The sequence below is a fragment of the Amblyomma americanum genome, chromosome 3 (genome assembly GCF_052857255.1).
Source record: "Amblyomma americanum isolate KBUSLIRL-KWMA chromosome 3, ASM5285725v1, whole genome shotgun sequence".
NCBI classification, from domain to species: domain Eukaryota; kingdom Metazoa; phylum Arthropoda; class Arachnida; order Ixodida; family Ixodidae; genus Amblyomma; species Amblyomma americanum.
The window spans coordinates 226,527,228-226,551,820 of record NC_135499.1 but is presented as its reverse complement, the minus strand read 5'-3'; the positions used below and the strand labels follow the sequence as shown (position 1 = coordinate 226,551,820).

The following is a 24,593-nucleotide window of genomic DNA, read 5'->3' as shown; positions in this document are numbered from 1 at the left end:
CAACGTTCCAGTCAACATTTGCAAGTGCGCCTCGAAAGAAATTCAGTGTTTCATTATTAATGCGCCGGTATTCTATCGCAGAAGGTACGCATTGTTTCCTAGATGTTTCACACTCAACAATCAGGTATATTGGAAGATGGTCACTGATATGGACATTAATTATTCCTGATTTAAGATGATCAGCTGGAGAATTAGTAAAAAACACATCAATTGACGTTGCAGCCTGTAATCGTGTTGGTTCATTTATGACATTAATAAAACCGTTGAATTGCAGTATAGACTCAACTTCTAGTTTGTTAGCAGAATGTGAAAGAAAATCTATGTTAACGTCACCACCTAATACTAGGTTAAGGTTGTTATCTGAGACCCATTGGAGATATTCATCAAGAAAGCAAGCAAAATTTGAGAAGTTGCTTTTAGGAGGCCGGTATATAACAGAGAAGACATTTTTACCACTTTGTAAGGACAGTGCTTCGTAGTCATCATGAATTTGAGTGAAATCAGCGAGAATACTGCATTTAAAACATTTTTATATTGCTATCAAGACACCTCCGCCTCGTTTGTCATTGCGATTTTGTACATGCGTGTTGTAGTTCGGCAACTGCAGTATTTCACAACTATTTTGATACCACGTTTCAGTGACCATGACAACGTTGAAACGGAAGTTAAGTGTGGAAAAAAACGCCTCAAATTCGTCGCCTTTATTTCGCAAGGATTGTGCGTTGATATGAAAGCAAGAGATAGTTTTTGTTTTCTGCGAGGATGCAGCGTATATATCTGATGGCAGGAAGGAATGACGCGCTGTCTGATTGAAAATGTTATTTAACGTGTTAGCTGTCATGTTCATGCAATCTTAGCTAGGTCCTCTTCTTTATCTATGCGTATTACTGTTCCCCCTTCCATCTTCCTCATGTATATCCTTCCATTGCGCACCCAGACAAAACGGTACTGTTTTTCTTTGGCGGCACACTTTGTCAACCAGTGCAGCTTTTTCACAGAGTATGTGAGATTCTCATTGATGAAAATGTCTTCATCTCTTAGGGCTGTCCTTTTCTCGATCCATTTTTCTCTTGTTGCTCTCTTGAAAAATTTGACCAGTATTGGTGGTTCCTTGCTCGGTTTACCTTTGATTCTATGCACCGCGTCGACTTCATTTTCATCAGGAACGGGAAGTTGGAGTTTGTCAGCAATAGATGCCAAAACTACATTCAGGTCTTCATTAGCACTTTGTTTTATTCCATGGATTTCTATATTGTTTCTACGGGAGTAAGTCTCCAGTTTATCCACCTCCGTTTCCAACTGCTGAAGCCGCGCGTTTGACGTTGCTAGTTGATCTGCTAGGTCGCAAGTCTCTTTTCTTATGTCTTTCAGCTCGGTTTTCTCTATTTCTAGCGACTGCAGGACAGTGTCGTATTGGGAAGAAAGTAGGTCTAGCGATGCTTCCATACCTTGCATTGTCTGATTTTGACACTTACGCAAAATTTAAAAAAAAATTCGCGTTTTCATTCATACCACATCTTGTGATACCACACAGTGTATAATATTTCTTGTCGCACCACAGATGGGTCGCTGAATGAAAGAAAATTGTGACGCCGTTTCAACCGGTCGCCGCGATCAGCTTTATTTCTTTCTGTTTTCTTTAGAGTCTGCCGCATCTGAACGCACCCCATCCTTTGCCCCGCCGCAGAACCAATTAAAGCGGATCACCGCGCGTCTGGCCGCGACAAATTCGCAGTGTAAGCACTTCTGCTTGGCAGCTCTGATCTTCTTACGTTGATCCCCTCGCTTCGCAAGCGGAGGGGTAGGGCGCGAACAGGGGCCGCTCTGTTGTTTTGATAATGCTTTCGCCGCTGCCCTCCAATCACAGCGTCAGAATGTCAAGGGACTCCGGGGGCAGTTCGGCTTATTATCATTCGATCACCTTGCGACGGAACAGGCTTTTCACTCTCTTCTTTTCCTTCCTCCCCGTGCCGGTCCGTTGCACAATGGGCACGATCAGAACTTGCGTTGAGAGAAATTCAGCACGCGCACCAGCCGCTGTGCGTGCAACTCGCTCCGTCGTGACTCACCCCTTCCAACGCAATAACTTGAGGGTTGATAAAAAAGTGGATATAAGAAAGCTTCGAGCTCAGCTGTGAGAAGTAAGCCGAAATTTCGTAGATCAAATGCACACATACTATCACTTCGTCGCTAGAGCTGTCAGTGATAGATGTATATTTCGTGCGCAACACTTTGGAACCCATCAATTCATGTTCTGCGCTTTGGGAACGAAGCCACTTGTCGGGAAACTTCTAGAGGCCGCGACTGCGTTGTCCGCTTTTCTGTGGACAACGCTCTCTGTTTCTCCTTACTTCACGGCGAGTTAGTGCTACGGGTATTGCGAGTTTCCCGCATACTATGGGCAGCCTGCTTACTGCCCACGCCGCCATCCGAGCTTTATGGCGGCCTCAAAGTTGCCGCTGGCAGGCAGTTTGTGTTTTTCTAACCGGCCTCTTCTGATATTGCACGTACTACGAAATGTTAAGCCAAAGTTCGGCGATGAGTGGCAATAAAAGTCACTGTAGAGATTAAAATAAAAGGGAAATCTAAGAGCAGTTTTGCGCAAAATTTGAAGAAAAAAAATATTGGTGAAGATATGAAGAACACTGAATAAGTTTTAAAACAGGCAAAATATTTTAAAACAAATCGACGCGAGCAACACTTTTTTCACCCACCTCTTTTTTCCCGACAAGTATGTCCGCAAATAAGGAATAAAGTAATGTAGCGAGGTAATACATCCCTTTTTTATGGACTTCTAGAAGATAATTAATTAACTAATGGCTCTTTGGCCTCTTGTGCAGAGATAAATTGTTTTTGCGTCTTCTCTCTAGTCACCCTCCTTTCCCTTCACCAAGAAAGGGCAAAGCGAAAGAAACAAGTGGGACTTATTTCGGGAGAACATGAGATTTTGTTATCCTCGTGATTTCTTGGGTGCAAGAGTTGGGAAAAAGGGTGCATGTGACGTACGTGGCGCCAGGCTCCCACGAAACAGCGTTGGAAGGACTGGCACTAGGGGTTCGTGCGACATCGTCAAGAGTTCTAACCAACAGCGTGGCTATGGAAGAAGTTCTAGGATTAAAAAAGAGCGAGAAAGACGAACAGAAGAAGCTGCGGATGGGGTAATGCGGATCGTGCAGTCGGGTGGAACGGCCAGTCTTTACGACTCAGAGACAGTAGTGCGGAATAAATCCTGGCTCTCGGGTAGTGGCATTCGGTCAACACCATTTCCTTCGACCTCTCTCGAAAGTATAGATGAAAGACGAGAAAAAAAGAAGAAATAAAAACAGCTCAACGCTATTTGACAGGCTGTCACGGGGCTTTTACCCGTCTATAGCTCTGGCCTTTTGTTTCGACACAGACTGGTGATATTTCAGGGCCCCGAACTGGTCGTTGTTTTTCTTTACGCTCATATTCTTTCTTGTCGCAGACGAAATATTCTTCAAAGAGCGCACAGCGCCTCCGCATCTGGAGCGCTGTCCTGCATAACGCATTTTACTGTATTTCTTAGCCAACACCGCGCAGTGGACATGTGTCAGCATCCTAGATTACAGTTACAAGAGCTGCTGCTGCTGCACTCGCAGACATCTGCAGCGTCATCGCCATCGCTGCGCGCCCCCTTTTCTCGCATATGCCTAGGACGTGACGCCGAAAGCAGTAGTGTTCAGCGACGCTGCGCTTTTTCTTTAACTGGTACATTAGGCGTGTGAGATCCTCGCTGCTCGTCTGTCTTGCCTCAGCCATTGTTCTTTTCGAAACTCGTGCTATTGTTTCTTTGCTCCGTTCTCTCCTTGCTGAAGGCACGTGGCACCCAGTCGCGATGGCGTGCGGCAAGAGTAATGGACGTAATCTCGGAAAAGGGGTGCGCAGCAGGGGACCACGCGCACGAATATCTTTTGCGTAACGGACGAACAAGAATGACAGGGGGGTCACCATTAAAAAATGGGGGAAGTGTAGAGGAAAGTTTCACCCATTCCCTCATTTTGCTCCCCCCCCCCCCCCCCCCTTCGCGCGCCAAAGGATACGATCTACACATGTTCACAGGCGACATTCGCTGGACGTCTGATACTCTCGTCCGCATTCTCAGACACAGCCGTGTATAGGTCGTGTCAGACCTCACGATGCGTTGCCGCAAGACGCAGATGCGTCGTTCTCGCTTCGGCTCATTGCTCTCCCGCAACACATTTATTTATTTATTTATTTATTTATTTATTTATTTATTTATTTATTTATTTATTTATTTATTTATTTATTTATTAATACTGCAGGCCAACATACTGGCCCATGCAGGAGGGGCAATACAGTTGACAAGGTAAGGACAATGCAAAAAAGGTGACAAAAAAATGCATATATAAACAGTGCATGAAAATGATGCAGCCCATAGCCACGTTACAAAAATCTAAATGCTTGCCTCAGCACAGTAATTACAACAAAAAGAATCGCACATTTGAATTTATATATGGATAAAGACGCTGTGCCAAACAACAATCGGGCACTAAACATAACAAAATACAGGAAATTTCACATAAAATTGAGACAAATAGTGAAAATACTCCTTATGGTTGTGTTATTTTATGTGACAAATAGTTTTCCAACGCTTTTGTGAAGTTCCCTGATTGAAGTACATCAACAGGGAGAGAATTCCATTCGTTTATAGTACGTGGATAAAAACTATTCAAGTGAGATTTTGTTTTAGTAAATAATGGCGTTAGCGAAAAGTTGTCTATGTCTTGTTTTTCGTGCATTAAGAGCCGCTACATAATGAGGCATTTGAAGCCCGATTTTTCCATTTATGATGTTATGTAAAAACTGGAGACGACTAACTTTACGCCTGTGTTCTATTGAAGTGATTTTATTTCTAAGCATTAGTAAGGACAAGGAATCCTATCTTTTATATTTTGCGCAATGAGTCCAGTGGGGTCACGGAGGAAGACTATAAGGAGTGGAAACTCCGCCGTCTGCGGCGACCAGAAAAGGTCACAAGCCCGCGGCGCCACTATCCTGCTGGCGGCGCCTGGCGGCCTGGAAAGAAACTACTGAAATACAACGTCACGGCGTGCCCGCTGAAGCAAACACCCGTGTCGTCTGCTTATCGTCTGTTTTGAGCGCGCGCCGCCTGCCCGGGCGCTGCATTTTTTTTTTTCCCCTGCTGCTTCTACGAGGCGCCGCAAGGCGTCGCCACTTCAAGCTCCCCCGTCGGCGCATACAACTGTGACTTTTATCTGGTCGCCTGCGCTCGCTCGTGCAGACGGGAGTTTCACCTCCTGTATAGTCTTGCTCCGTGAGTGGGGTGGAAGGGGAGCTCGACATCCCGCCGTCGCTGAGTAGTGGCGCAGGGCCAGATTTGTTTCGCGGTGTTAACCGCGGAAGAGCGGGGGCTGTCCGGGATACCGCGGTCATCGATAAGTCTGGCCGTCACTGGCTACCGGTACGAGACCATGATTGAAATCAGAGCTTGACTACACCCGACTGTGACCCCCCTTGAGTTTTGTTTTCTTTTCTGACGTGGAACCGCACTTTCTTCTGTAACCCCACTCCCCCCCCCCCCCCCCCCCCAAAAAAAAAAAGCAAGCAAAAGAAAGTCGAGACGGTTTCTTCGAGGAGGCTTAGTTTGTGCTCAAGGCACGTTACGACCAACAGCGCACTTCATTCTAGGTTACACTTTTAATACACTGAAACGATCCCGTTATTGTGTAGTACATTTGGGGTGAGCTGAAAAATAACGGTTATAGATAGCGCCCCATTGATCATCGTCGTCGATGCGGGACTTAAAAACGCGAACTGTAACTTTGGAGGCAAGAGACTTTGGAAGCGGACGCAAGAGTACTTTGAGAAGAAGCAAGGTTAGCGTGAGTGCGGTGGGAGATACGATGTGCTGTTTGAACAAAACGGTTGTGTACTGCTAAAGCATAAAATGACCAGTGCTAAGAAAAGATGAAGCAACATTTTTGAAGCAGGTGCGCCAATGTTATGGAGCAGTCAGAAAAAACACAACCTCCATGCCTTTATGTTCTTCTCCCTCTTCCTTTCTCGCTCAGAAAAACGGATCTGGTGATATGATAACTGTGTAGTTACGTAACTTTTGATTCATTGGAGCGCATCAAATATCACTAGCGCACACTAGCTCAGGCGACATGAACAGCGACGTATCCAGGGGGGGGGGGGGGGGGGGGTGGGGGGGGGCGATGCCCCCTCTCCTGACATTAAGTTCAACCCCCTCTCCCCTTTTTTCACTTGGCAGTGCTAAGCACCCCCCCCCCCCCCCTTCCGGCCAAGCTAGAATAAGTTACCTCGGGCCCCTCCTGAAAAAAATTCCTGGCTGCGCGCCTGGACACAATTATAGTTAAGCGAGTAGTTAAATAGGTGACGACCCCAAGGTGAAATCACGACGTTGATATTCAAGCACACCGCCATAAATGAGTTATTAAAGTCATTAACCTGCCGCAGATCCTGCCATAAAAAACATGACCACCAAAATACTCAAACCAGCCTGCAAAGATGATGTAACAAATGAAGAGACAGTAAATGGGGCTACAGCGACGGTTGAAAAATGGATCGATGGGGTTACGGCGAAGGGGTAGAAAGTTTCCAAACTCCATTACAAACTTTCTGCTATAGAAGCCAACCGATATATCGGACATCTTGGCATATATCGGATGGCTTTTGTAGCGGAAAGTTTGTTACAAAAGTTCCGAAGTTCTGCCCGTGGTGATTCCAGGAAAAGACGTACAGAGGCCAAAGAGGTGGGATCAAGTGCCTGAGTGAATGGTGTCCTTTCAGCGCCCGACCATCTCTCAAAGCTTTTTCAATGTGTGTATAACTATGGCAACGCAAAAAAAAAAAACATTCTACATGAAGAAACACTAAGAGCGCTCCGCGAACTGCGATTTTAGTGTCCTGTAATCAAAACCTTTGTCATGCGAAAGTCTACACCAGGCAAACGGGAACATGTGAATAATCGACTGTAAGGGCATATGTACAAAGTAAGCGATGCGGTAACTAGCCATTTGGGCGCCCACTGCAGTGGTTGGATTACTTTGTTCATAACCTACAAAATGCTTGGCCAAGTGATTATGTAAAGGGTGCTCCAAGAACCTTGATGCGGTGAAGCTCTTGCCAAGTCGAATGAAGAGACAGCAGTCAGCCTTTGTAAAGGGTGCTCTGCTACAAACATAGACTTACTGCGAAGAAACTATTACCAAATAAACCAATGACCTGCCCTGTAAAGGTTGCTTCGCTATGAACAAATCCTCACTGCGGCGAAGCTGTTTACAAATCAAATCAACAGTATTTACCTGTAAAGGATACTCTGTTACGCACTTAGCCTTGCTGCGGAGAAGCTGTTGCAAAATCGAATAACCGTGTCTGTTGCTCACGGGATAGCATTGACGCTCGTGTTCCACCATTTGCGCCAGCTTCGAAGATGGTTGTCTGCTTCCTGAAGTCCAAATATGAAACCTGATTTGCGCGTTTTTGGGCGGCTTCTTGTGTCGAGCTGCATTTTTGGCGTCGAAGTAAGACGAGCGACTTGAAGCGATATCGACGAAGTCTCTAATTATTCGAAGGTCCCTAAAAAGTACGCCATTCGTGCACTTCATGCTTAGCATTACTATCACCAAAGTATCCTCAGTCGCAAAGCATATTTTAGAGCGAAAACAGTAATCCGGAGGTTCAGAGCCTAGCAAAATCGTCTAGCGTTTTTCTGTCTGAGAGCAACGTGGCTGCAGCACCTGCCAACTCAGGGCAGTGACGCATCGCATGACCGCTGCACCACAGCGCCAGAAGTGGTATGAGGCCGCCAGGGATCTGTGAATATCAAGTAAAGAAAGACTTATTCTGCATATATGGATACGCCGTGCCGTACATGTTTGTTGTTCTTGGCTAGCTGGCCTGTCGTCACCGAGCTTGAGGCCGGCAAATTACGCTTTCGAGTACGCTTTGCACCCTCTCAAGCTCACTCTACTAAATCGCTACACCCTTTGTACTTCAGTGCGATCCCCTGTGTTTACCTTGGCGTGTGGGAATACCTCCCACCTCATTAATTTCCACCTAAGGAACGGCGACTCCGTTTCACTCTCAGACTGTACACGCGAGCGGTCCGTTACAAAACTGCATTGCGCTACTCAAGTGTGCGTCTTGTGTACGCTCGAAAATTCTGAATGCCACGTGTACAACAAACTTGATTTTCTTTCGCGGTGAACAATGGGCAAGATCAGGTTGCTATTGCCAACACCTCGGTTTCCAATATCTTTCGAGAGTTCAATTTTGTGCTGAAACCACAGCAGCAGCAATAACAAGGAGAGCGGACGGATCTGGCTGTTTAGCGATGCAGTCGCGTATGACGTGCCAGGCTTCCCTGGACATTCGAGCACCTACCGGCATCTGTTGACCGCCGGTAGTTAGCACCGCACAACTCAGTGGAGATATGTTAAACTTGTCAATATGAGAAAACTAGAGACTCATGAAAGATCGTGCGTGAACATAGCTATTATCATGGCCGACTCTTCCCCTTGATGCAATACCTGCGCTCACACCAACTATTTACGATGGCCATAGAATATCAATGGGATGTATCAGATGTTCGGAATTTCCGCGGTGATTCTGAGTGTTCAGCGCCACGCGCGCGCGAGGTGGCAGCCGAGCAGACTAGAAGCGCTTGTACAGATTTCCTGGGCGTGAGGTTTCTTCTACGCTTCTTCTCCTCGACCATGTCGCCTCGACTTGAAAGTGATTTTTTTCATTTCTCTGTTCTCATTTTTGTTTCATACTGTCATGGTAAAACGGGAAAAAATGAATGCATTTCGACATTTCGCCTTTATTCCACACGAATTAACCATTTAATCAAGCATTGTAATAACAGTGTACCACACATGTGCAGGTTAAAATATGCACCCAAAAAGTCTGCCTCCGGATAGCTTTTGTAAGCGTGAAGCAGTTTTATGTGACGTCTAACCGAGGCTTCTTCACTGTTCTGTGTCTCCATATTCAGGAGGCACTGCTCCTTCATTATCTCATCTCCCTCTTCGTGATGTTCGTTGAACATCTTTTATTTAGTTGTGTTTAAGGACCATCAACACAAAATTCAGCACCAGTGCGGCAGTACGCAGGTGCAACAAAAACGCCAGTCGTTCAGGGGGGTGGTCAAGTGTTTTCTTTTAATAGTTTACTGAGCCCCTCTTTTTTAAAACCTGCGTATAAACGGCAATGTGCGCTGGGGCCAATACGAAGGAACGTTTCAGTCGTGGGACTGAGAAAAACCAAAGTGCGCGAGTAAAACCTGCGAGCACTGACGCTGGCCTCAGTATTTGGACCTATTCACACATTAAAAAAAAAAACTCGCTGCGTGAACATACACGCGCCAATTGAAAAATAAAAAATCGTGCCTTCCGTGCATGACGGTTAAGTGATGATGCATGCCAGTTTCCACAACGCGAACATCGTTGGCGTAGAACTTTCCTTGCCACCGGTGATGCCTTCCATCGCAACGTTGTTCCCGACGGCCCGAGCGAAACATTGGTTAGCGAATATACGTACCTTCTAAACAGGCGAAGCCTGCATGCTCGATAAGCGTGCATAGGCTTATCGAGCGCTCTCTACTGTTACAGTGCTCTGTTGCTGCCGAGGTACCGGTATATTGAAGCGGCGTCTGAGGCTTTGAAGGTATATACACCTTCGTTCAAAAAAAGAAACCCTATTAGATCAGCATATTAAACTCACCTCGAGCGAAAGCAGGGAATGCAATTTGTAACATTTTATTTTCGCATTAAAAAAGAAGCGAGGCGAGCCAGTAAGACCATGCGCGCTGCCCAGCTCGAAGAGCACAAGCAGGCGGAGGCGCATTTAATATAGAAAACACTTCACCTGATCAATACCAAACTCTGGTTATCATCTATAAGCCGTCCTACAATGTGCTACGCGTTTCCAGCAAAGCATTTCATGCATTTCATGCTGATGCATGCTGACGTCTATTTTCGACGAAGATATATATACTGTCGGTTTCGTTTTCGCTAACCCACGTTGCGTTCTTTCGGTCTGTTAACGTTACTCTTATCGGGTTTTTGGGAAGCAAAATGGCAGAGAAAGCCGAGCTCAACCGAGACTCCTTGACCCGGCAAACACTCCGCTCTTTTCAAAGCATCAACGAGCTTGAAAAAAGGAAGAAGAAAAGAAGCTGCCGAGGCAGCGTGTGCTTCGCTAGGCTCTGCGTGTGCACAGTTATTTTAAGGGGCCGGGTGTAGACTGGCCACATTTTCTGCGATAGGCTAAATTTCCTTGGGAAGTCTTTTGCAAATACAAGCGCCGTAGAAGCGAATAGAAGAAAACATTGCGCCGGAAGGAAAAGGAGCGACGGGCCTAACTACAGCAGCAATATACAGAGATCATAAAGCGCAAGTGTATTTTTTCTTTACTGCTGATATGCCATATTTAGACGTGTTGTAGAATCTACGTGTTTACATCAATTTGAAAAGAAAAAAATGCTCCAGGAAGTTCCCTGCGGGGAACCACTTCATTGGGTCGTTTTCTTTCTCCAGTTTTTTTTATTGTACCATACGAGTTTAGCAAAGAGGTTTTCAAAAACTCAATTTTCTTAGACGCGCACGCACACGAACAGAAAGAAAGATATCCCAGCTGCTCTCACCTCATCTCTGCTTTTCGGCAAAGCGAAGTCACACTTCGTTTAGCCTCGAACTCCAACCCCGTCCTCATGAAGTCGTATCAGGGCGAGCAACACAATCCCCGACCCGTTCCTCGGCTGCCTGTCGCATCATGCGGATTTCAGCTCTTTTTTCTTTCACAAACGACCTCGCTTTGCCGTCGCGCACATCAAGGCCTCCTGAGTGAAACCTATTTTTACATGAGCTGTTCGCGTCAGTGCCACAACTGATTCTTCCCAACGCACAAGCCGAGAGGGACGGCATTCGAGTACTTCGTCTCAATAGATTGCGCGCAGAAACGACGTCACACATACCGAGGCAACAGCCACGACAGGCTTCTCGCGTTATTATGTTTCAAAATACACGGTAAGGACTTGGCGCTTACCATTGTTTTACCATTTCTGCGTGCATACTCCGTCTTCGCGATATTTCCACATCACTCGCGGCATCTCGACAAGGGCAATGAAAACGCCCGTTGAATAGCTTTCCATGCAAGCTTCATTCCCTCTTCCTTCATCTTATTTTCTTAATCTTCTTAAGAAATGAAACAAGTAGCCCCAACTTGCCACTCTTCATCGGTTGTGCTCGTTTCCCCCGCAGTTCAACCAAACTCACTGACCCACTATTCATAAGTGCATTCATTACCACGAATTGGGGACAGCGCCCACCCAGTGCTGCTAAGCCTAGCGGCCTATCACTTTCCCGTCTGCAGCCACTCGGTCATTCTCTTCATTTGTTACGTCACGGACGATGTCAGCGCGCTACTTTTGAATGTTCAAAGCCATGCACCACATGGTGGCAACTAAGGGAACTAGAAGTGTTTCTCCCAAATTCCAGGCATTGCTTTCGTTCCTGAAAAAGTTTTTCGTTCTACGCCTTGGCTTGCTCTTCTGTTTTTCCTCAAGCCATCTCCTCCAGGCTGCCGTTTGTAATATTACTAATTTTATTTCTTATTATCACTCTTATTTATTGGCCAGTGTGTTTGTTTTGCTGTGGGTGTCTTGCTGGTACACATTTCTACAACTCGAGATCTTGATGTGGTGAGTGCACACGTGCGCCGTCTGCAGGAACTTAAGTTGTTCCTCTCTTTTCCTTCCTTCTCGCTTGCTTTTTCTGTTCCTGCTCCTTCCCTGGAGGTTCATTTCTCAAGTTTTCCTTGTGTGCCTGTACCCTTAGCTGTAACAATAAACAAGCTAAAACGAATGCCGCCGGGATAGCCATACAACTCGATGCTTTTTGTTGCACAAGTATTGTTCTTCTTGTCTGTCTTCGCTTTTGGGCTGCATCAAAATGGTTGTCTCAAAACCAACTAGCCCATCTGTCGCTCTGATTGGTGTCACCACACGCAAGTGAACCCTGTAGTCACTTGCTCTGAACCCACTTAGCTCTTTGAAGCGTGCATTTTGAACCGCGACCGCGGAAGTTGGATAACCGGACACTCGTTCTGCTGGTTGCGTCTAAGAGCAGCGCCATAAATGCGGAAGCTGAGGAAGACACGCACACATTGCAAGATGGACTGAAGGCGCGCTTAGGGTGGAAAATATAGACGTCAATTTTGGAGAGGGAGCCCTGCGGACCTCTTCTTTCCACAAGTTGTATACTGCTCTCGTTCGAAGTACCCGAATCCTTCGGTTATCGCTTTTTTTTTTTTTGCGAGTGTTGCGCGAGCGAGAAGCGCTTCGAGATCGTCGCGTTCGCGGCTGCGTAGAAGACGTGCGGTTGGCCGCCGTCCAGGCGCCGTTTTTCGGGTCAAGGCGTCCGGCCGGCGCCGCCGGTTCAGCCTTTATCCACCCGCGGTACTGCCGGAAGCCAACGAAAGCTCCGCGCGAAAACTGTGGTCGAGCTCACGAGTTCGCCACGGACGGAGCGCTCGCATCGGCTCTGCGCATTTGGAGCGCGCTTGAATAGCCGGAGAGAAGAGGGAGAGATGTCTGAGGGAAGAAAGGACGGAGGAAAGGCAGCCAGGGAAGAGCTCACGCGCAGTCGGGAAAGAGGGAAGAAATGCTGCGGAGGCAAAGACGCAGGGAAAGTGGACAGAGTGGTGCTGGCGATGTTGATGCCGATGACAACATGCTGTGGACTATGTATGCCATGTCTGGAGAAGCGAAGAAATCAAACTCCTCCTCGCGACACATAAGCTGGGAAGGAGGAGAGACAAGAGCCGGCGGAAGCTCTTGGCACGCTTTCATGTGTCCCTGCGGGAACGGGCGACCGACCGCGCTTTCGCGCGCGGGCACCATTTCAGGCTCATTAGCCACGCGCTCCATGCGAAAGAAGAGGCCGACGATCTGTGCATCCATACAGCTCGTTTGGCGCCGTTCCCGCAACATGACAACCAACGAGAAAAAACGGCTTCTCGTCCTTTAGGCTCGTAAGTTGCAGAGCTTCGCCGCGTTGCATTTTCTTTCTATTGCACTGCCCGCTTGAAAAATTTTCTGCGGGGTGTATGGCCTCTGTTGTCGACGTCCTCTATTGGTGTAATATGTCTCAAATAAAAAATTCCTCGTCCGGCTAGACGCGCTGTTTGTAAAGTCCCAAAGCTATCCGAGAAGCCGCAGTAGAGGGCTCCAGGTTAACTTCGGCAACCTGGAGTTTTTTTTTTTTTTAACATGCACTCATATCGCACAACACAAGGGCGCCTTTTGCGTTTAGCCTACCTCCAAATGCGGCCGCCGCAGCCGGCATTCGGTCCCACGACTTTGGGCTCAGCAGCCGAACGCCTTAGCCGCTGCACCGCAGCGACAGGTCCGATCCAAGTGAGCCAATGGGCGCTCTTCTTCGTGGGGTGCTTCACAACTAGTGCTATCACTTCTACCCCTCGTGAAAAAGCAGCGGGTTTTATTCGTTGCAGCCAGTTACAGGGAGCTCAATATAAAGAGGAGAAGTTGGTTAGACACACTGTATTCTGCCAAAAGCTCGAGCTCCATTAACGTGGCCTGAATAAGCCGGCGCATGAGTTACGACCGGCGCGTTCATCGTCTCTTTTTATTGATATGTTGGCTCTTTTCTTGTTCACCCGACGTTACCGTACGATTAGCGGCCATAATCTGGCCCGCTACTGAAGCACCAATTTCCATCGATCGCTCCATTACTGGCTACAAGGGGTGACACCCGCTCTGCGTCGTGCTGCGAATAAAAGAAAACCGTTCCTGACCATGCTGGACCCCGAAGGAGAGCGGGGTGTTGGGAGGCGCACACAAACGGTGGGCCAAAGTTCGGGGATCTTAGAGGGGCGCCTTCACACCCGTGCGCTCTGACTCCTCTGGATCCGCGTGACGTCTCCCATCACGCAAGAAGCCACGCCGCCGTGGACACAAAGCCCGCTCCACGCACTCCGGGCGGAGGATATCCGGCCACGAAGAGGTGGGCTGTAAATCAGGGCCGGCCGGGGAGGCAGGCCGCCAGTCGTAAAGCGAAGCCGCCGACGAAGAGTGGCCGGCTAGCCACCGTCACTGGCTTCGTGGCCCCCTGCTCAGCGCTCGGACACACGCACCTTAACGGAGAGGTCGCGGTGGTGGCTGCATTGCCTTCGCGCTGACAGCACCATCAGCGTGGCAGAAGCGAAGTGCCTGACGCGAGGGACCCGTGCTCTCCCCGGGGAATTTCCCCGGCGTTCGTAGCTGGGAGGCTTAAAAGGGACTGCCGCACAAGCTGACATACACTTCGCGCTGGCTGAGGGAAGTGCGAGCCTCTCGGGAGAGAGAGGGGCGAAAAAGAAGTGGTGTTTTCATCGTTTTTATTTTGCTCTTTCACCCTGCAGAACAACAACGAATAAGAGCGGAGTGCCTGAGAAAAGTACCAAGTTCATGTGTTCCCCCGCCAAGTAGCTAGAATGCAGGCCCGACTAAAAGCAAAAAATAAACAAACCTTACTATATAAACAAGGTCTTGAATTAGCGCGAGTCAACAGTACTTGCATCCCTACCCTGGCACAGTGTAACACGCTTGTTAGGGCTTCGCCACTGATTCAACTAAACACATTGTTTGTCCGTGAAATGTGAGGCGCAGCGAGTTGGGAGGAACAGGTCAGAGGGTACACACCTTTCGTTGTTAACCAATAAAAGTATACACGATGCGCGCCAAAGTGCACCAAAGCAATCGATGTTCAAACAAGAGCAACGCAACAAAGAGCGCCAACAGAAAGCGAGTCTTCTGTGCTCGGCTGCAAAAACAAACGTGGCTCAACTCGAATCGTAACTCGACGCCATAGCTGATCGCCCGGGAAATGTGCCGTTGGCGTTCCCTTGCTTTCGACTGCGGCAGTAGCGGCGACGCATCGCCCACGCCAGCTTGGAGATTGGTGCGGAGTACGTGTCTCGCGCTCATCTTCTCGTTGTCTCATAAGCTGCGACCTTACCGCAGATCGGGCCTTAACTTAATTTAATTTCAATCAGGGAAACAGCGTTGCCAGCAGCATCGTTTGTGAACCGTGGCGAACCCCGAGGGAAGATCAATCTAATTTGCTCTGGCCTGTCTCGACCGAAAGGCGGAACGCGGACGAGTGTTTTTCTCGCATTAAGCGGCCGCACCAGACAGCGCCTGCCATTAACTACGCTGAGTAGTTGCGGTCGTTACGCTCATCAGAGCGTTTAATTTAATGTCGTGGGCGCAGCGAAGAAGAAAAAAGGTGACCTTGTTAGGGTTCCAGATACACGTATACTTGGTTTCGAAGCGCGTGGCTTCTTCCCTCATCGCAGCAACAGAGACGCCCGCTGTTCTCGTAAAAGTGGTCGAAAAGCAGACACGAAAACGAACGTATACCGCGTTAAGCTGTGGGCTCAGTCGACCTTCCACGCACAGAAAAGTTTCCGAAAGACGGTAGAACGTACTTGGATATTAAAACGAGATCGAGCACTAATGAACGAAAAATCGTCATTCTTTCCGAAGACCCGCACGACTGAAATAATCTCTCATCGCAGATAACTAATGTAGATAATGAAATCTTTTCCAGCAGATTTGTAATGTCTTCCGAGTTTGATCTGTGTGTTGACCGTGGACTTGTGTTGTATTTCTTGCTGTACTTTTTAGCCCCCCCCCCCCTCCCCTCCTCCGCTGTATTGTCAGAAATGGCGCTGTCGGTGCATAAATAATGGTGTCTTCGACTGGTCGCTTTAGATCGCTTTAGAGCGCTCCGAGAGGCGACCGCACATTCGGCTGGCCGAAACCGGGCGCTCTGACTACACTCGGCTGGTTCTTTCTGAGCGCTCGCCTCCAGCTCAGAGCGCTCTGACGCGCTCCGAGAAGAAAGTCGGAGCGGCTCCAAGATGTGTTCACGTGACAGAGCCACTTCCTCTAGGTCGCGAAAGCGGTGCGAGTTAACCGCGGCGTCCCCTACTCGTAGGCAGAAGCAAGTGTCGGCTTGTGGTGTAGTCACGCAGTTGTAGCGTCCTTGCTGTGTTGTGTTCTGCGTGGGCCGCGCTGTGTGAAACAAAAAATGTCCAAGAGGCGCCGGTTAACTACGCTTGGAATGCCGTCTGTGTTGCTGTCGCACGACAACAGTGATTCCAGCAGCAGCTCAGACGAGGACGACAGTGCTATCCACAAGGCTGTGTTCGAAAAATGAGCGTCCCGTGGGACGGAAACCCGGGGTAGCGATCGATACAGGCTAAGCGGCGACCGCGATGCAAACTGTGTGCGGCCACGTGTGGCTAAAGGTAATCAAGGGACCTTACGTGCAGCTACTGTTGACATCAGCAGCGGTGCCGCGTAGTGGTTCCGGAACTTACGTCCCCCTTCTGCCTCCTGCGTTTCCGCTCTAAAAACTCGCTCACCATTCGGCTTGACTAGTCTGGCTATGCGCTCAGAGCGAGAGTGGCTCCCACTCTGACAGATCCTTACCGGATCGCGGGAGCGACCAGTCGAAGACACCATAAGTAAACGAACACAAATAACTAAAGGACTAACCCTTCCATTCGTTCCTAATAAGAAGTTATGAGTCTGCTCTTCAGCTACTCGCTTTCCGTCTATTTTCGGGGGATCATTGTCTAAAAGAAATAAGCGATCGCTGTTACGGTTGCGCTCGCGGATATTCTCGTATTTTTCGTGCGTTCTCGTATATGTGGTTGGAGCATCATACACTTTTTCTCATAGCGATCTGACGACGAATAACTTGATAGGTTCAGCCTCGCAAACTGTTCGCAGAAATTACGACTCGTAGAGCATGCTGAAGCGGGATTGGATCGTGACTTGAAGGTGTTTTTATTGAGATAGCATTAGAAGCCTCAAGGCGTTCGCCAGACTGGATATGACGTCACTTGCGGCAAAAGCATCAACAGCTTCTAATGCTATCTCATTGTCAACTCATAAGACAATTAATTAGGTGCATCTGCTAATTTTTCTTTATTTTTTGATGGAGTCACGCGAAAGCATAAGGACATTATGCTTTACATCAACGTTTACATCAATCTCGAACACCGTACAAACGGCTGCGCGGCTACAATAATTCCAGAGAAACATGGTCGCCTCTCGCGTGATAAACAAAATGACAAAGCCGCGTGTCGGTGGCTTCGAGCAAAGAACACGAACAAACATAACTGCAATGCTACGCTGCACTACTTTCTACATCGTTTTTAGATACTGCTTAGGTGCAGCCACGAGAATCTTATCACATGAGAACATTTATCGTGCAATAAGTGTTCTGACTTAAAGAATACTACTGTCACCGGTATTAGTAGACCCGTGAACAAGCGGAAGCATATATTACATTAAGAATTCCAAAAATGTATGTTAGCAAGCCATCTTTGCGTTTCGCGGATTTGATCTCGTGCCTCTGGTTGTTTCTTCTGCGACATGCGCGACCAATTGCATTTATTTCAATTTTTTTTCAATATGGTTACACCGCTGTGCCGTCTACTTAGCGTTATTTATGCTCTCGTTGTTTGTGCGCTGTTTACCCGTCAGAATGAACCACGATCAGCTAGCCCAACTTGCCGTTCTCGTTCACGAACACTCGCTGCGCAGATGCTCGTCACATACCCGTTAGGTGCTTTTTAGTCATAGTGCTTAGATGTGATAAACGTTCACACGTGCTGTCCGGCTCGTGTAGTCCGTAGAGTGTGCCGCAACCTGACGAGGCGGGGTGTTCGGCACCCCAGCGCGCTCCTCTCTCCTGTGCGCAGTGGTGGCCCGGCTGCTGAGCCTGGTGGCGCTGTGGGCGCTGGTGTTCGTGGTTGCCGAGGGACGCTACCTGCCCACCAGGTCGGACGACCTGCGCGGCGAGCGCCTGCGAGATCTCATACGGACGGTACGTACGCGCACAGCGCCTAATTCTAGCCCTCAATCAGCAACATTTGCACCTCTTTCCACACCACGTTGTCCACCGCGGCACACAGCGAACCTCTCGAATTTGTGCCGCTCTCAAAACTCCCTTAACGCGCAACACCTGAAAAATTGGCGCCAATTTTTCAACATTCTCTGATCAGCGGATTATCCTACGCGTCATGACTGTAGTGTAGTGACGTCAAACGGAATAGCCTGCATGTCTATCTCAGCTACATTGACACATGTGGCTGTCGAAGAAGCTGTTGAAGGCCGTTCAAAAGCAATCAATTTTATCGATGGTCAATATCAACATCAAAAAGCGGCGCATCCGCATTACGATTACCCGTGTTCTACCGCATTGTGCCTCAGGCCCAACAGCTCATTCCAATAAAAATACTGCATTTTCTTCGTACCCGTTGCAAAACGCCGACAGAAAATGCATCAATTGCATGTGCCTAATTCTCGAAGTGTAGCTAGGCAGATGATGAGGATGAGCTGACGAAGGCGCCGTACGCCTGCCTTGCATGGAGCCATTTACCAGGGGTTCCCAAAAACTTTTCAGCTCCTACAGCTTCTGGCGTGAAAACTACAAGTTTCAGGACGCTCAAGGTGCTGCTTCGCGAGACGGGGAATTTGTTGAGAGCATCGCAGCTGGCATGATACAAACCGCTCGGCTGTGAGCTGACGAGGCCCTTTGCACGCACGCAGCTGTTCGAGAGGGCCGAGCTGGAGAAAGCGGCAGGCCTCTACCCGTACGCCGGAGACGGCCGGAGCGGCCTGATCGGCGGACAGGACTGAGGAACGCTGTCGCGGTAAGCAAACTGGGCGGGCCCTCCATCGCTTCCAGGGCGAATGGTCCCTGCGCCGAGCCTTATCATGGTGTCCGTTATTACGCGGCGTTTTGTGAAGACGTTTCTAACGTATCCATTTCGACACATGACAGAATGCCCGCGGCGCCGGAGTGTGATGCGCCCAGAGGCGACAAATGATTGCTCTGCAGACACTGTGCACGTGTTGGACGTAACAGACTCTCTTCGCATTTGAGGCTTCATCCGGTTTGCTTCATTTCTGTACGCATGTTGCATCTTGGTACTGGCGAGTTTCGCACCATTCTCGGCCAGCGACCTTCAGCGAACATTTTCTCCTTATCTTGTAACGCACTCTCTCACCTCCAACTTTTTCAGCAAAATGCTTATATTCCTTGTGTTTTAGTCTCTCAGTCTAGCTAAGCCATTGTACTCTGCATATGTACTTTTTGGCACTCCAGCGACTTTATTTTTCAAGAATTTTGTTCTAGCAAGTGTGGTGCGTGTATTGCTTTGGTACTGCCGAGTTGCAAGCAATGCGTGTTTTTTTTTTTTTGGGTGGGGGGGGGGGGGGGGTTACAGTCATCCGCATTTTCTTTTTTTTTTCTTGCCCTTCAGCCTCTCATGCAACCTGTGAAGAGTGCTTCACCTTACGTAGGGTATCCATGTGGTGAAGTCCATTGTACGAGAGAGAGAGGGAGAGAGAGAGAGAGAGAGAGAGAGAGAGAGAGAGAAAGAAAGGTTTGACAGTTTATCGACTATCTGCATCGCCTAAAAAAGTCGTTCGTCCGCGTGGTGTATACCCCCAAAGAACCTGGTGAAAATCATAGGCCAAGAGTTTACCGCTTGACATACAACAGAATGTACCGTTAGTGATGTAAACTAGCGCAGGATAGCTTGGCCTTGCAGACAGTGCAGAGAGGAAAAACACAAAAATGTTTGATGTGGAAAGGTACGACCCTATGAAGAAAAAGACACATCTTAGTTCACTTAGGTAACTCAGTGAAGTTACAGGGCTAAGCTTACGAAGACGGCGTGACGAACCCACTAATGGAGCCTACGGGCAGGACGTCCAAGCCTAAACAACGATATAACGAGGCGGGCCGTAAAAAGCCCATCAGTCTGCATTAACCATCGATCAGGCAACAGTCCGCGAGACATTGCGGTCGCATAGTGTAGACGTGGTCTATCACCGGTGTCTTGTTACGGCAAATCATCGCTGGGAGAGCACAGGTATGTGCTTCAGATAGTTACGATGCCATTGGTTCTTACCCCTTCACGATGGACGAGCGAATAGATGCAGTCGGACACTCGGCGAGCGTAATAAAAGGGTTGTCTTGCTGTCGCACGTCTTAATGGTCGATACTGTCTTGGGGTGGGCTTATTCTAGGCGACATTAGTTGAGCCAGAGAGAGGAAGGCCGGTTCACGGTTCTCTGTTCCCCTTGTTGATCGTGTGCTGGGATTGAGTTGCTTCTTCCTACTATTGAAATTGGACGCGCGTGGGTTTCCGCTTCCCATACAGCTCTTCGATTTCGCATGCGGAAAAGAAGCAGATGCTTATTGCGCGTTGTTCGCGGTTTTTCTCGCCACCTTTTTCTACAGCAATGGCTCCTTTTTCGGCCAGGCATAGCGCCACTATTTCACATGCATTACTGTTGCAAAATAGACAATCATTTGAGCGCATGGAGTTTTCTGTACACCCTTTTGGTTCATGGCTAGTTCTTCGAGTTCACCTCTCTGCTTTTAAGCGATACTGGAACGAATGATGTGCCTCATATCTTCCACTATTAATCGGACCTAGCAGACTTACCTCGAGGAAGCAGCTAATAAGTTAATTCGGAGCTGATCAAGGCACGACTGACATTGCTGTCTTGGTTCAGACGACGGAGAGTTGCGGTATTTTCGTGCAAGTTGCGTCACAAGTAAGCGGAGCCATAAAGTTTCGATGTGAAAGTGCATTGACTCGCGACTTGGAATTCTGCAGGTGTACAGGTATTGTGGGCGACTGCTTTAGTGCCACCCCTGCCGACCAACGTACCACTCAGCCCCGAATTTTCCCCCCTACCATATTCGGCATATGCAGTCCAACTTTCCGCTGTGCTACACGCCGTACGTACTCCGCACTATGTCCGCGAATTTCAAATGCGCAACTCCAACGCTAGCGCAATAAGGTCAAATAATCAGGCCTCGTTTACTTCCGATATAAAGACTGAAGTTATGTCTCTGGCTGGCTTTCGCCATGCTGATGAATGCAATAGGTGAATAAAATGAACTAAATGAAATGAGACCATGACCGAAGCTGTTCGCAATTGGGAACCAACTCAACCTCGCAACGATCATCGCAGGAAGTCGGCCTCTGATAGCGGCACCGCAAAACTCCGCAAAACGAAAAAAACATTTTGTGCCCTTTGGTGCTTTTGTCTTGTTGTGACTTGGTGTTGTGTGGAGTCTACAGATCGTTCAGCGGTTCTGTAAGCAGTTTTCTTCTCGTCGACATCTACACTAAAGCATTGCTTTAAGCACAAAGGTTTCGTAAAAGAGAGGTTAACTCGGGCACCTGGCGTCCCAGATGCACTCTGAGGCAGGCACAAGGAAACTTGTTTCGTTCGCATACATCGAGAAGAATGACAGTGCGCAGGCCGGTCTAGTGTGCCGCAATATGTCGCCGCCGTACCAAGCCGGCAGGCATCGCAAACTCTCCCACAAGCAAGGAAAGTTCTGTTGTGTACAGAAGCCTTACTTCGCAGCTACAGGTAAACTAATATACGAGCTGTATAAGGCTACAAGGTATGCACTGACGACTCGCGCAGTACAAGTTCATTAACGGCGACAGCCTCATAAAATCTGCCGCTGAATTATTTCAACCTAGCCAAAAGCAGATGCTGAAAGCAATCTGTCGACATCGATAGCTGGTTGACCAATGATGCAGGCCAAACTCGGGTGCTTAAGCAGTCTGCTCCAACACAACACTAACTTCCTAGAGATTGACAAGATATGCACGTGGTGAGAAGTTAGCGTTCGTTTTCCCTTACACAAGGTGGGTGCGGAAATTGGATTTAATTTATTTAGAGGCAATAGATAACATATGTTCAACCATATAAGCGACCGAAAATGCGTCATTGTCTACGTGCACGTGAACCACCATGATCAAGGCAGGCGCACGAGGGGGACCTTTAATTAGGTGGCCTGCGGGAGAAAGCGTCGAATGATGTGTCGTGACACGCAGGTGACTCACAGCCTGTGCGCAGGAGCGGCGGAGAGGGCACCCTTTGCAAAAAAGACGAGGTCAAATCTCGTTGAGTTGAATACATGTCTCAAATTGAGGAATAAACTGAAAGTGTACAATGCCGGAAGAGCAGAGACGAATGTCGCACATATCGAACCAAACGCATTAAATTCCCCAGGCTACTAGGGACGGAATGTTGCGTCTAGGCAGGGTGCACAGTGTTTCTGAGGGCCAGCTACAGACTTTCCTAACAAAGTGGGGTCGTGGTTAATTCCTGGCTGCAGCCGCCATTTTGCTAATTAGGGATCGGGGTGGTGGTACACTGCTTATCCCGCTCCGAGAGGAAAGCTGTTCCAAGAATACCCGACGGTCAGCCTCGCGTTCGTTTTTTTCCCGTTGCGGCTTCGCGTCCAGATTGGACCGCTATACCAATGGCATCCTGGGGTGTTGTTTCGCGACCGGCAAATGGACAGGGGAGGTGCCGAGCGACCCACCCGAGCAACAGCGCAAAGAGCGTCGCATTTTGCTCCCGGTATATAGGCCTCTGTCATGTAAGCCGCTCGGTGGGTGGCGAATGCGAGAACATTATATGTGTGGTCGAGTGATGGCCCGGAGTCCTGTCGCTCGCCTGCGCTGTGCAGACAGCTGCGCCCGATATGAGTTTCGCGCATCCCCCCCCCCCTTTTTTTTTTTACAGCGACCGCTGTTAAAGGGCCGTTCCTTAGGTGGTTAAGCGTCGTAGTAGAAGGCGCCACCGGAAGCTGGAAGGAGGCGGGCATGGCGTGAGCGAAGGATTGCACAACCCGAGGGTTCACGCACGCTCCCGCGGAAGGGCACATCGAGAACAGACGAATGCGCAACAAGGTGGTGGTCACCGTTGTACGGCAAGAGCGGAGGAATGTGGTACGCTCCGCCTACAGCGGCTGCTGCCGGAGGAGAGGCTGAGCGGAACAGCGCCGTACGCTTGGAGTGGCCAGTATGCGTGGAAAAATAGCTCAACAGCCGTTCTATTCGCAGAGAGAATGCTCTCACCGAAAACGGAGCTTTTGTAAGCGACAAAAGAACGAAAGATGCAGGTGTCGCCACCGCCGGCCGATTTCGCAAGTTAAATGCGTGCGTCAACACACTTTTTTAGCGGATCTCACAAGCCACGCTACACCGCCATTCACGGCGGCAACCCGTCTTAACTCGGCAACGACGTCTCGAGTTTGAATTGACTGGAAGGATGGTTTTTAAATCAAATTATCTCGGCGATAAATGCGATCTTTGCTGCCGGACAAATGACAACACGGACAGAGAGAGCCCGACGATCAGTTTTTACTGAGAACAATGGAGTTGTCCTCATCCCTTTAGGACAGCAGATACCATTTGCCGCGGCCGCAAACATCTTTTCCTGCCATTTTTTTTTATTTAATTAGTAAATCATTGTTACTACTGACCGTGCAGACCACGAGTGCCCTTAGCTCCTTCCACAGGCGCATAGCTATGCTACCTAGCTTGCTTCCGACTGCTGTGTTGCCCAGGGGTCTGGGGATAAACGTATTTCTAACTCCCTCTGGAGTGTGCAAGCTTGCGATGAAGGCTGGCTCAGCCTTCGACTTTTTATGGCGCGAACACGCGCCAACAAGTAACAAATACTAGCGCAACACACGGCAGTACAGGAAAGCCACTGAATTTCTGTATATTTCTTTCACTTTGACCAATGTTTAGCGTTCTCAACTTCGCCGACAGAGATTGGCAGTGCACTAATACTCACTCCAAATGTGCATGTTTCATGCAGGTCGCTGCCGGTGGTCTGGAATGTCCGGAGAAACCCTGGTCATTGACTGAGAATAAACACTCTGCAGCCGCCTTCTATGGGCGGCGATTGACATTTTATCTGTGTGCCGTGTGTGCATACTGCCTCAAATGCACATGCAGTCAATCATTATGAAGGTGAACAGTTTCATTTCGACCAAACTGCCCAACATGAAGGTCAATAATTTTCCAGCAAAAGTGACAGTGAAGCAAAGAAGAACCAAGGAGTTAGCTACGGCCAAATAGCTTGCTCAACCTTTTCGGAAAAAGAAAGTCTGCAGAGCGCTTCAATCTGGCCAGTTTAAGCACAGAGTGAACACCTTCATATTGGCTCGGACTGCACAACAGGGAGGGCTCATGGAGCCTCACACCACACTCTCCTTCCTTTAAATCTAAGGACCCTCATTTGAACAGCTCCACTGCACAGCCACACCAGTACTTTGAAAAGAACACCATACATTCTAAAAACAAATATGCTTGTATGGGAGTAAAAAAGGAGTAAGCTGTCCTCTGGCAGAGTGCACTAGAAAATATCACTCTCTTTTTACTCCTTTCTGTTTAGGCTGGCTTTACTGTCACTATATGTCAGATGGCCAGGTGATTAAGGTAAAATAGCCTTGTCCAGCGCACATGTACAAACATCCATGTTTTCGGCATTCGAGGCTCCAAGAGAACAGATATAGAGGGTCGACAGAACCACACTGCACATAATGTGTGTCAACAGATGAAAACTAACAAAGAGAAATTGCTGTCAAAGAAAGTCAACCTCTGGAACCAGAAATTAACTCTAAAGCTGACAAAAACAAATCCTC

General features: G+C 48.5%; 1 protein-coding gene across 2 annotated transcripts in view; it reads left to right on the top strand.

Annotated features, from left to right (window-relative positions):
- The window catches only part of LOC144126272 (uncharacterized), a 49,379-nt gene extending 25,524 nt beyond the window's left edge, over nucleotides 1-23,855 (top strand). For both annotated transcript variants that reach the window (XM_077660356.1, XM_077660357.1), the window contains exons 2-4: nucleotides 17,785-17,933; nucleotides 18,659-18,762; nucleotides 23,765-23,855. In XM_077660356.1, coding sequence (XP_077516482.1) covers nucleotides 17,785-17,933; nucleotides 18,659-18,748 — 239 coding nt within the window. In that variant the 3' untranslated portion in view covers nucleotides 18,749-18,762; nucleotides 23,765-23,855. The remainder of the gene's footprint in view (nucleotides 1-17,784; nucleotides 17,934-18,658; nucleotides 18,763-23,764) is intronic.
- The last annotated feature ends 738 nt before the right edge of the window (nucleotides 23,856-24,593 follow it).